Consider the following 13,140-nt stretch of genomic DNA (forward strand, 5'->3'; position numbering starts at 1 on the left):
CACTCCTGAGGTTTAGTGGGCCTGGGGGAGAGGCTGCCATTGTGTGCTAATGATATCCCCGGAGGCACACGGGGCTTGACTGTGTCACAGAGACCGTTCTCCTGGCAACTGGGTGGTCCTGCCTGGGACAAGAGGGACAACTGACCCTGTGCCTCTGCAGCCAGGGGGGCACCCTGCGGGAAACTGTTCCTGTCATTCGTGGGGGCACATTTCTGGTGCGAGGAGGGGTCAGCAAACCTCGCTCTTCCTCGAGCCTATGGCATCCACCAAAATCAGGTCTCTGGCCTTTGAGGACCTGCTGAGCTGTGGGGAAACTGAGCCCTTCCTGGGTTCCACGTGCACGGAGTGCTTTCCTTCCCGTGATCAGGTCCAAATCTCCACCATGGCACTGCTCATGCAAGGGTACTGAGGAGAAGCCTTTAATTTTAGCTCTTGATAATGAATGTATGACCAGATTACCAGGAAACTTCATTCCAAAATTAGACAAATTCCAAGAAGGAAAGTAGGGGGTTTTTTTGTTTTTAATCTGGAAGGAATGAAAGTCTGGAAAACCTCCTGGTGAGAGGCCAGAGAAGTGAGAATGATGATTCACTGCTGAGTGCTCTGTCCTCCTGAGGCCCAGACCCCAAGTCTCCGTCCAAGCCGGGCCCTGCCTCTCACTGGCCGAGGTCCTCCAGGCCAGCCATGTAAGCTCTCTGCTCCTCTGTTGGCTCAACCCAACAATGGGCCGGTGTCGGTTCCTACCTCATAAATGGCGATGCACACAGATGGCTTAGCACAGTGATAAATGCTGAGGCATGATGATGCTCAATAATCGTAGCAGAGCAAAGGGTGCATTGGGCACAATGCCCATGAAAGACGAAGGTAAGGGCAGGAGTTAGGAAAGCCTTCAGCGGGGGTACAGATCTGACGTGTGGCCAGCGCAGCAGGAAGTTGTAGAGCAAAGATCAGTTTTAGAAGACCTGGGCTGGACAGGGTGCCCCTGCCATGCCTAGTCACCGGCAGGGACGTCCCGGGGACAGCACGCCTCAGCTAGAGCTGGGTCCCCAGGGCTGTCGTGGCAGGAGGCCCACAGCCAAATGCACTTCTTGTAACTGAAAGGCAAGTTTTCTGATGGAAAACCGGGAGCACACACCCCGTGGCTGCCACCGGTGATCTCATAAGCACACCCGGTTTCTAGTGGTGCTGGTCTGCAGCTTCCTGAGAAAAAGGGTCATTCTTCTGGTCTCTCTCCAGCCTTCGGAGCCTCCGCCCCATCCATGGGGACTGGCTTCTCCCCAGGACCCACCTTCCTTCCTCTCACAGTGGCTTTTCTTCAGGTCCTATCCTGTCTAGAGCTGAGCCTCAGAGAGTCAGGGGACTGGGGGACACACAGGGGTGGCCTTGGGGCTCCAGCTCCCCCAGTGCAGATGCAGGTGTCATCCAAATTGCTCCCTTCGACATCTCCCCATCTATGTGCATTCTCTAACCTCTCTGGTCCAGCAGCTAAGTGAGGATCCAACTCTGTACCCTCTACCACTGCTCCCGTGGGGGGGCAGGTGCCAAGCCCCCTCCACAGCTGATGCTGGTCTTGGCCAAGTGACTTGCTTTGGCCAGCAGGATACCAGAAATGCGGTGTAAACAAAAGCTTCATAAATGCTTGTGCACTGGGACTTTTTCCTCTTGGAACACCATTCTGAGGCCAATGCAAGGAAGCAAGTCTACCCTGTTGGAAGATGAGAGACCATAAGGAGGAGCACCAAGGTGTCCCAGCCAACTAGCTAGCATGAACCATACATAAGGCAGGGGCAGAGGCCCTTCACCGTTTTTCAAATCACCAGCTCCATCTCTACTGGAATCTATTTAGAGCCCTGCTCTCCAGAATTAGGAAGTTGCGGTGTTGGGGCCATCTACTGTTTGCATTCGGTGCTGTTCCAGGTTTCTTCCCCCTGGAAGGAATGGAATCCTAGGTGTTTGGGGTTGGTTTTGTCCTCTCCCTCCGGTGGAAGGCAGCCTTGAGGGGAGGGTAGGCCTGGGCAGGATGGGAGGAGCAGCTGGTGTACTGGCCAGCTAGAGGGCTAGAGCCAGATGCCTGAGCTCAGTGTGCCTCTGCCATGGGTGTCAGCTGGCTGTTCTTGGGCTGGTGCCTGAAAGTCACAATTTCATCTGTGAAGTGGTTGTTTCACAGGGTGTTGTGAGATTGAGGTGGTGAAAGGCAAAATAACTGCTCAATGAATGTTAGCCGTCTCTGTAAATGGGAGCTCACTGGTGGTTAAGTGGATTTGGATGGTAACATGTATCCATAGTGTTAGCTCAGTGTGGGATATTCATACACCGTAGTACATTAAAAAACCCAGCCAGCACCCCCAAAATCATTAAATTATTTGAAAGTATTCATCAATCTTCAGAACAGCAGTTCTCAATACCTGGTTGCACCTCACAATGACTTGGGGAGCTTAAAATGCCAGTCCCCAGGCCATCCAGGTGCTGATGGAATTGGTCTGGGTGATGCCTGAGCAATAGGAATTGGGAAATGCTCTTCAGGTGATTCTGGAGTGAAATCAGGAGCGAGAAACCCTACTCAAATGGGATGCCCTCTTAACACCTAGCTGACTTTTAAGGATGCATTTCCCCATAGCTGCCCCTCTCTGCCCCCTGCCCCCCAAACCCTCTTTCCCCACTCTCCACTCGTGACTTAGAGATGCTCCACACTTTTCTATCCTCTGCCTCCTCTTCCTCCCTCTACTTTTTACTGTCAGGCTCTACCTAGCAGCTTGGGATGCCCTTTTTCCTCCACTGTCCAGATTTTGCCCTCGCAAAGCTGGAAGTTCACCCGGGAAGTGGGATCTGGTTCCAGCTTCTCTTTCTCTTCATTAGGGTATTATCAATTGATTATCAATAGATATCAGTGGGACTCATTCTTCTGGTGAGGAGCCCTGGCCAGAGGAAGACGTCATCTGCTGTGCTTCTGTGCTTCCTGCCTCTGTCAGCATCTGCACTCACCCCACAACGTTGTCCTGACAAGGCTCTGGGCGGGGGGTGGGATGGTGGAGTGGTGGTGGTGATGGGGTCCTGGTGCCTCACCCCTGCATTCTAAAGCCACATTTAGTATTCAGTCTGTGTTAGGAGGTTGTGTCCTTTAACATTTCAATAGAGTAGACGGTCTTATAGAGATAAGCTTTTTAGCTTTTTATTTATTTTTTTAAACTGTTCCTTGTGTTACCATCTTTCCTGGAGATTGCACATGATTAAAATAAGTTTTCATTATAAATGGGAACGAGGGCAGAACATGTTCTTGATTGCAATCACACATGATAAAATGATTTCCTGGCCCCTAGAAGCTAGCCGGGATGACTCCCCTGGACTACTAATGTTTGCCAAGCTGACACCATGGACAAACTAGGAATGGCCTGTTTGTCTGATTTTTCCATTTGAATACTATTGCCCAAATAGCAGTATTTAAAAAAAATTTTTTTAAAGATTTTACTTATTTATTCATGAGAGAGAGAGAGAGAGGCAGAGACACAGGCAGAGGGAGAAGCAGGCTCCATGCAGGGAGCCCAACGTGGGACTCGATCCCGGGACTCCAGGATCACACCCTGGGTGAAAGGCGTCGCTAAACTGCTGAGCCACCCGGGCTGCCCCCCCAAATAGCAGTAAAGTAAAAATACAGGGAAGGAAAGTCATGACTTCGGGTTCTCCACCTACCCCTTTTAAGCTTCACAAGACCATAAAGTGGATTTTACTATCTCCATTTTACAGATGAGAAAACTGAGGCTCAGAGAGGGGAACTGGCTTTTCGCATTATCATGGAAATAGTACGTGGCAGAGCTAGGATTTGACTACTCCTCCTGCCCTGCACAGAACCCTTTGGAACGAGCCGGGGCTTCAGGTTGAAGACCACGTGCTCCTTCTCTGGGCACTGAACACCTGGCCCCCGACACCTGGGGGCATCTTTCTGAAAGCTCCCTCCCTTGCACACAATACTTAGCCACACTTTCTCGGGTCTCCAGGTCCTCCCCTGACTGTTCCTTCCAACCAGAAGCACTGGTTTCTTCCTGCCCTCTCTCCCCTCCCCTTCAGTACTTCCTACTCCTCTTGCTGATGTGCCGCTCCCTAAAGTCCTCCTTGATTTCCAGCTCGCCTCCCCCAGCTGGGTTCAGGGTTCATCATCCTGGGGTCACCGGCTGTGTCACAGTCCTTATGGCCTTGAGGGTATGGACTGGGTCACTCATTGTTTTGCGTTCTGCTCCACCCCGCCCGCCGGGGTCAGGTGTTTCAATGGCTGAATCCATTCCTGCCTGTTGGGTGCCAAAGCAGGCTATCTGTCCAGCAGCTGGAGAGATCGTCCTTCCCCCAGGTTTTTCTACACTCTTCCTGAGGTGGTCTCGGAAATGCAGAGATCCACGGTCTCCCTGATCTCCGGCTGCCTGCCCTGGGCTGCCCCGGGACACCTGCGGTAGGCTGGGGGGTGACGGGAGGCTCAGCGCTCGATCTTGCAGGCAATGCTGCACCCTAGCGGCGCCTCTCAGCACCCCCGCTCCCTCCCCACGGGAGCTCAGGACCCCGGGGAGCCTAGCCTGCTTGGGGCTGGCAATGATCCCGTGAGGCAGATCGAGCTACTGCATTACTACTCTACAGCCTGAACTTGATGTTTTTCTGATTATAAAATGAATACAGACGCATTCCAGAAAATCTGAGACACAGGAAACTAAACAAAATACAGGTTACATCTAAACCCAGAGACAACTGTTAACCATTTTGGTATCCTTCTAATACATCTTTTTTATTTTTTTTTAAGATTTTATTTATTTATTCATGAGAGAGAGAGAGAGGCAGAGACACAGGCAGAGGGAGAAGCAGGCTCCATGCAGGGAGCCCGACGTGGGATTTGAACCCAGGTCTCCAGGATCACGCCCTGGGCTGCAGGCGGTGCCAAACTGCTGAGCCACCGGGGCTGCCCTCTAATACATCTTTTTTTTTTTAATACATCTTTTATACATATCAGTGCATTTATTAGAAAATTGGGATTATCATACACAGAGGTTTGAAAAATACTATTTAATATGTCCTGAGTTCTGAAACAGAAGGCTGAAAAAATCAGAAAAGCATAAAAATGTAAAAATCCCTTATAATCCCACCATCCAGAGATAGCCTTTCTTCTCAACTTATTTATACTTGTGACAATCGGCTGCTATGAATCTATCTATCTCACAAGAATCCAAATCAGAAAAAAACTGTAAAGTCCCCAAGGGGGTGGGCAGCGCCTGTGGCTTAGCAGTTTAGCGCTACCTTCAGCCCAGAGCGTGATCCTGGAGACCTGGGATTGAGTCCTGCATCAGGCCCCCTGCATGGAGCCTGCTTCTCCCTCTGTCTGTCTGTCTCTCTGTAAATAACCTTAAAAAAAAGAAAAAGTTCCCAAGGTGGGGGGCAGAGTGACTCAGTTAAGCGGCTGCCTTCTGCTTGGGTCATGATCCCAAGGTCCTGGGATCGAGCCCCACATCAGGCTTCCCGCTCAGCAGGGACTCTGCTTCAACCGCTCCCCCTGCTTGTGTTCTGTCAAGTGAATAAACAAAATCTTTTTTTTTTTTTTAAAGAGTTCCCAAGGGAAAATATATTCTTGTATTTTAGACTACCCCACAGTAGAGTATACTTTCTTTTTTTCCTGCTTAGCAATTTCTTTGGAAACACCCTCCAACCTCCCCCTTCTTCCAACTCCTGCCTGACACATTGCCTCCATATGGCTCCCATGGGAGTAGCCAGGCCTTCCATGAACCCGACTGTGTTCGTCTGTGGGATTAATTCTTAGAAGCGGATTTGCTTAAGAGGGGGCATGTGCTTTTGTAAGTTTTGATAGATACTGCCAAACTGTCTTGCGGAGAAATCACAGCAACTTGCACACCCACCCGCAGTCATGAGAGTGCCTGTTTCCCAGCGAGATCACCAACAGTGTTGCCAAACTTTCAGCCCTGGGGATCACACATTTGAAGTTAAGCTACAATGTGCTGAGTCAACGTGCACTGTGCCGGGCACCAGGCTAGGTGCTATTTATTAATACTCCCTGGATCCTCACGGGTACCCAGTGTGGGAAGGAGGGTTATTTTCATTCTCCAGATGAGGAGGCTGAGGTTGACATTGCTTTGCCTGCTCAATTCATGGAATGGAGCTGAATTCAACTGCAGCAGTCATCAGAAGAGCCACCCAGTCTGTATCAGAATCACTCAGAGGGCTTGCTAAGAACTGTCTGGGCTTTCCCCTAGCACCCCCCTCACCGAGCTTCTGATTCAGCGCTTACGGAAAGGGCCCGAGAACATACATTTCTAGTTTCCAGTGATGCTGCTGCTGCTGGTCTGGGGGCTACATTTTGAGAGCCACTGGTTCTCACTCTTACTTTAACCTGGGACTCTTATCTGGATGGAAATGACCTCGCTGACCTACCTTATGTGTGTGGGTGTGTATGTGGGAATGAGAGTCATCTTCCATAGTCCTTTGAATGAACCAAGTTAGGTTTGTGGCAAGTGATTCCATGTCTTCAAGTCTGTTCTCCCACCTTAGAATGGAGAGGAAACCCTTGGGATGAGAAGGAGTGATGTATGCAAAAAAAAAAAAAAAAAAAAAAAAAAAAGGCTGGCCACTTCGGATCTGTGAAATACAGTGGGGAAATAGCTGAGTTTGACAGGTCTGGATTGAGATGGTGGTTGGGCCACTGTGTGACACAAGTTAGTGCACTTTGCTGAGCCTCAAATTCCTTCCCTTTTCAGAGATGGGGATATGACAGGCTTCTTGAGGATTAAATTGCCCCAAGTGGTGGCGCAGTGGTTTGGCGCCTGCCTTTGGCCCAGGGCGCGATCCTGGAGACCCAGGATCGAATCCCACATCGGGCTCCCGGTGCATGGAGCCTGCTTCTCCCTCTGCCTGTGTCTCTGCCTCTCTCTCTCTCTCTCTCTCTCTGTGACTATCATAGATAAATAAAAATAAAATAAAATAAATTTCTTAAAAAAAAATAAATTGCCCCAAGTGCTCTTTCTGCTCCTAAAGCTTTAGGGACAGTGGCAAGGGGGTGACAAGGGGGTGCCTCTGTAACAACGGTTGCAGCTTGGCAGCTGAAAGCCATCCCCTCTATGTCCAGGGACGATGTTCATTTCGGGCTCCATTCCCAGAAATTCTCATATTCCCTGTTCTTTTCACATCCTGTGAAGACCTCCTCTTTGTGACACAAAATAGGTTCTTTTCTACAAGGAAATGGGAAGATGCTCTTTGAGACTCCTGGAAAGAGTCTAGTGTGATCTCAGTGATCATGTGGCCCTTTGGCTGGTACCAACTGTTCTAGGTGCTGGAGATAGATCAGAGGACATAAGACATCCCTGCCCTTGTAAGCTTCTTGATACTGTGTCCCTCAGTGTGTCAACACTGAGCCTTGATACTTTCTCCGAATCTGGTCGGGGCAAAATATGCGAATTCACAGAAAATTGTTAAATTGATCTTTTGAAATGCGCTCAGTGATACTCAGACCTCTGGGACCATCCGGACATAGCTACAGCCAGAATTGCTCACACTGTGATGTCCAAAGGGCTCCCCAGGGCGCCGGCTATCCTGTGGGTTCTGGTTCGGTAGGTCTGGGGGTGGGGCCCAAGGACTTGCATTTCTAACAAATTTGGATGTTCTGGTCTGTGGACCACACTTGGAGTATCTAGGTTTTAAATGATACTTTATATTCATCACTACTAAGCATAACCTTACTTCTCTTCAGCTTTCTGTGAAATTCTGCATACACTAAGGAAAAACTAATTTCATTTGAGTATTCCAGCTGTTCACATTTTTGGAGAGGGCTGAAGGTCTGGGTGTCAGAGCTTGGTTCCCACTGAAGTTTTCAAGTGACAGGGAGTAGCCTTGAGCTTGTACTTCACCACTGGAAGCCCTAGTTGTCTCATCTGTGAGCAAAGACTTTTCCTACCTCTGTCTCACTTAGGCAAAATCTTAATTGTTAGACATTTTAAACAGGAGTGATTCGAGTGTCTCCATTTAACCATTTTAATCTGTTATTTTTAATTAGGTTGTGGGTTATCTCTGGGGAAGTTGCTGGGGTTCTAAATCTTACCATTAACACTGATAAACTGGTGTTTGTTTTTTTTTTTAAGATTTTATTTCTTTATTCATGAGAGACACACAGAGAGAGGCAGAGACACAGGCAGAAGGAGAAGCAGGCTCCATGCAGGGAGTCCGACGTGGGACTTGATCCCAGGACCCCAGGATCACAACATGAGCTGAAGGCATATGTTCAACCACTGAGCCACCCAGGTGCCCCTAAACTGGTGTTCTTAAAATGTACAACCAGTATGTCTGGAACACATAAAATATATGCTGGGCAACCATTCACTGAGTGTTTACTCTGTGCCGGGCAATATGCTAACTGCTGTACAGGGATTCTTTTTCATCTTTATAACGACTCTATGAGGTACATTTGATTACTTTCTCCCAAACCAAAGCAGACAAAACTGAAGGTCACGGGGAATGTCAGTCGCCCAAACATATATTTTAAAAGTGAGTACAACCAAGATTATACCAGCTCTGTCTGACTGCTAGACCCAAGCCCTGGAATACGGTTAACTCATTTGTAACTTGACAAGTTACAGTCACAAAACAGATGCAGCGACATGGACAAGAAGGTTAAAATGCTCATCCTTTATTAAGTCTGGTAATAAGGCACTCTCCAATCTTGAGTTAATTGAGATTTTTCTCCATGAACTATGTCAAATGCTAGTTCCACAGTAGAATCGGACAAACAATATGAGAGCAAATTTACCTCACCACCATGTGCAGCGGTGTTCGTTATCAGGACCAAAAGCAGAGTCACACTTCCCCCTGTGCTCATAATAAACATTCCTGGAATTACACTGTGTGGGGCTGTGAGGGGGTGTGTGCTCTGCACATATGGTGTTCACGAAGGTGGAAGACTGGTAGCCACGAACAGGAAACTGCTTCCTGCTGAAGGCATAATACAAAACTATCATTCGTTAGGAGTTATGATGGTACCCAGATATTAAGTCTGAATGAAAGATACCATCGACTGTGACAAAAACTGAATTACCCTTTACATACAAATAAAAGAGAGAATTTATTTTCATTCTGAGTTTATTAACATTTCATCCAGTTGAACTGAAATAATACATTGATTCCAACACTGGCGAGACACTGTGCTAATACTGAAATAAAAACTGCCAGTCAGTAAACACGCACAATTGTAATTCTTTATAATGTTAATAGAAATATGAATAACTACCCTTATAAGCACTTCCTGTGGACTTTTCTCCAAAAATGGTATTTCTAAGAGATCGGCAAGACTGCCAATCTTGGTTCATTTGTTCCTTTTTATAAATCATGATTAAACAATACAGTTAATATTTCTATATAAAAGCAGCAAGAGTTGGAAGCTTCAATAAATAATGTTTAAAAAGACATATCTCCATATTCATTATCCCTTCCTCGTACATATAAAATTTCAATTAGTTCATCAATCTTCAAGCCAGTTGCTAATTAATTTCTCAATGAAGGTAAAGATTCTAAGATGCAGCTACCAGTTAATGAGAGGGTGAGGTGGTAAGAATTCTGAGATTAGCTGGGGCAGGAGTGTGGTGGGGGGGCTCAAGTGCTTCATTTTCACATTAATAGCACCCTTTCAGCACCTCATGGAGATCTGACTTGAATTTCAGTCTCTTACCACTTTTTTAAAGAGAAGCATCTATGGCAACAAAATACATCCAAGGCAAGACTGTCATGGGGAAGCTATTTTGCCTCAAATGGTTTAAGACAGAAAATCTAAATGAGAAAATTCTGGTGGCACAAAGGAAGACTCAGAGTGGTCCCAAGCTTCAGATCCATTAATCCTTTCAGAGAAAAGAGAAACACGGACACAAGGCACACCATTTTTTCTTTATGAGGAAATTCAGTCTGGTCACATTATCTGGAAAAATCTGTCAAAACTAGCTACTACATTTTTTTTCACTTATAAGTCTCTGAATTAACAATTGAACTGAGTGGTCTTCACTCAACAGAACAATCACCTAGCATATACCTTGAACATCTTCGAATTTGAAACCATAATCTGTTACATTAAAAATATGTGAAGTTACTACAGACGATGTAAACAGTGGTCCATGGATTCCTTATTTTTAAACAGGGTGGAATGTAATACACAATATTCAAGTAAAATTCATCAGTCACTGATTCACGTACACATTATTTCCTTTTCTTTCTGAAAGCCAGAGATCTATTAGAATGATGAGAAAAGACAGGTAGCTGGCTGGAACTGTGCTCTCATTTCTAAAAAAATCAAACAAACCAGATTCGATCCAGTCATACGGCATTGGTACTGAATATTACTTCCAAAATTTGACATTTGTACATTTCAGTTATTTGATTATTTGATGTAAATAATTGAATATAAAGTCAACAAATGCAAGGTAAGATTAACTTCCTAAGAATGTAAAACAATAAGCTTAAAAGTCAACCAAAGAAATCTACCAGCAATATGAATGCATACAGTTGTTGACAGCAGGAATAGCTCATCACACCTGTCTATTATTATTGTGACTTTCAGGAAGTAGATGGAGGAGCTTTTATCTTATAAATTCAAAAGACTTATCATCTACTTTGGGTTGCCTACTGCCCAAAATGGAAGCAAATGTCCTTAATATTTACAATAATTTCTTATAGCTTAGCTTCAAGAGCTTTTGTGTTTTTCCCAATCATTGCTGAGTGATTCAAAACAAGAACAGGATAACAATCCAATATTTCATACAGATTTCCTTTTCACTCACTGATAATCAAGACATATTTATTGACTGTATACTAAACATCTACTTTATGCCTAGCAGTGCTTTTTAAAACTCTGGGTGAGGGCTGGTATATTATCTTTGAAAAACAATTACTATAAAAGCTATAGGAAGGGTATTTCTGTAAATCACATCGTGATTCAAATATAAGGGAGCCAAAACAGGTGTCGGGTGCCTGGCCCATAGCATACCAGGGGCTGTGCTGTAAGTAGCAGCTTGACTCTAAAAGGCTAATGTGGATCTTTAAAAGCTTTCTGTAACTGGGAGAACCCAGGTCGAACAGGCTTTTCCTCACCAGATTTGCAGTGGACATGATAAGCTGTAGAGTTTCTTCTGCTACTTTACAATCCTTTGTTAAAGTATACGCGTCGTAATTCAGGATAGGTCTCTTGGATCTTGGCTTGCAATTCAGCCTCCAAGCTCGTCACAGACATGGAACTGGGATAAGGGAGAAATGATAAGATTATTACATGGGCAGAGCAGGGAACTAGAATCTGGACACAGCAGAGAAGGGACTACCCCCCACCCACCTCCAATCATGACTGAGATTCTAAGACAGAGTCCTGTTTGAAAAATACTTTCTGTGCCTTCAAAATGAGTGCTCAGTTCCTTTTAGATAATTCACTGTTGCTGATAATCAAAGAAATGCACCTTAAGAACTCAACAATTATTAAAAGCTTAAAAACTGTTCATCGCTGGGAAGAAGGCAAGCAAGGACACTCTCAGACCCTACTGGTGTTAGGAAATAATACTGCTGCTTCCCCAAGGAAAACAATATAAACATTCACCATTAACAAAAAAGACACATGTATTTAGCGGAATTTTTAACACTAAAAATGCACTTGCACTAATATGTTTTTCTCCATTGTATCATACAATGCTTATTGCAATATATGCTTATTGCAAACCTTTTAGAAAATACTAAACTGTACAAGAAAAATCCAATACTCCTAGTGATACAACACTGACAGATGACCTGTTATAGTCTTTGCTTTATGCATTTAAAAAAAGTACTTGTTATATATTTTTAAGCTTGCTTTTTTGTTATAGATACACACTTATATAAAAGTATGAAGAAATATTGTTTACTACCAGAAAACCTGGTAACATTTTCATATGTAATTAGTCTTTTAAAAAGAATTGGTCTGTAATATAGTTGAGATGTGAGAAAATATGAAGTTAAAAATAGGATACAGACTTATAAACATATGTAAAAAATAAAAGAAAAATTGTGAATATATAAAAAACAAGTATCGGGATGCCTGGATGGCTTAGTGGTTGAGCGTCTGCCTTCGGGCCAGGGTATGATCCTGGGGTCCTGGGATTGAGTCCCACATCGGGCTCCCTGCAAGGAGCCTGTTTCTCTTTCTCTGCCTGTGTCTCTGCTTCTCTGTGTGTTTCTCTCATGAATAAATAAATAAAATTTTTTTAAAAAAGAAAAAAAAAGTATCACCATGGTTATGTTCTACATAGTGGGATGAAGGGTAGTATTAAAATAATGCCAAAGATAATGATGATGCTATGACACACTGATCGTTTCTTGGGCCAGATATTATGCATTTTCATCCTCATGAGAACCCTGAAAGTCAGCTATTATCCTAGTTTTATAGATAAGGAAACTGGAAGGACACCTGAGATTTGAAATCAAAAGCCATGCTTTCTCGACTCAAAAGCCATGCTTCTAAACAACACCTTATATTCCGTCTTGGTCCTATTTTTCCATTGATCTAGAAGTACTCATAATTACTAAATATATTATAAAGACCAACTCTGATTTTGGAATTACAGTTATTCAAACCTTCCTGGATGATGGAGAGACACTCTTTCTCTTTTTTTAAAATCTTCTGGGAGAGTTTCTTTAAAAACTGGAGTAATCTGTTTCCTGACAGTTGAGTAAACTCCACCTGTAAAACCACCTGGTTCTTGTGTTTGCTTTGTACAAATATGTTTATTTTTTTTAAATATTTTATTTATTTATTCATGAGAATACACAGAGGAGAGAGAAATAGGGGCAGAGACACAGGCAGAGGGAGAAGCAGGCTCCATGGAGGAAGCCCGACGTGGGACTCAATCCCAGGTCTCCAGGATCACACCTTGGGCCAAAGGCAGCGCTAAACCACCGAGCCACCCGGGGTGCCCCAAATATAAGTTTAAATAATACTTCAACTTCCTTAATGATATGCCAATTCAGACTTTTTAATTTTTCAGCATTGTTAATATTTTTCCAGGAATTTGTCCATTTGGCTGTTTTTTTTTTTTTTTTTTTAAGATTTTATTTATTTATTCATGAGAGACACAGAGAGAGAGGCAGAGACACTGGCAGAGAGAG

The 13,140-nt window shown here is 44.7% G+C and overlaps 1 protein-coding gene and 1 long non-coding RNA gene across 6 annotated transcripts in view; one reads left to right on the forward strand and one right to left on the reverse strand.

Annotated features, from left to right (window-relative positions):
- The first annotated feature begins 114 nt into the window (after positions 1-114).
- LOC125754964 (uncharacterized) lies at positions 115-10,355 on the forward strand. The gene is made up of 2 exons (XR_007410209.1): positions 115-402; positions 8,118-10,355. It is a non-coding gene; the product is annotated as an uncharacterized LOC125754964 (long non-coding RNA).
- SFXN1 (sideroflexin 1) overlaps positions 9,094-13,140 on the reverse strand; it is a 40,164-nt gene continuing 36,117 nt past the window's right edge. For 3 of the 5 annotated variants that reach the window (XM_025434380.3, XM_049109123.1, XM_049109124.1), the window contains one exon: positions 9,094-11,249. In XM_025434380.3, the coding sequence (XP_025290165.1) occupies positions 11,153-11,249 (97 nt within the window). In that variant the 3' untranslated portion in view covers positions 9,094-11,152. The remainder of the gene's footprint in view (positions 11,250-13,140) is intronic. The other 2 variants (XR_007410208.1, XM_049109125.1) reach the window with 1 other exon arrangement.

Source organism: Canis lupus, chromosome 4 (assembly GCF_003254725.2).
Source record: "Canis lupus dingo isolate Sandy chromosome 4, ASM325472v2, whole genome shotgun sequence".
Classification (NCBI taxonomy): domain Eukaryota; kingdom Metazoa; phylum Chordata; class Mammalia; order Carnivora; family Canidae; genus Canis; species Canis lupus.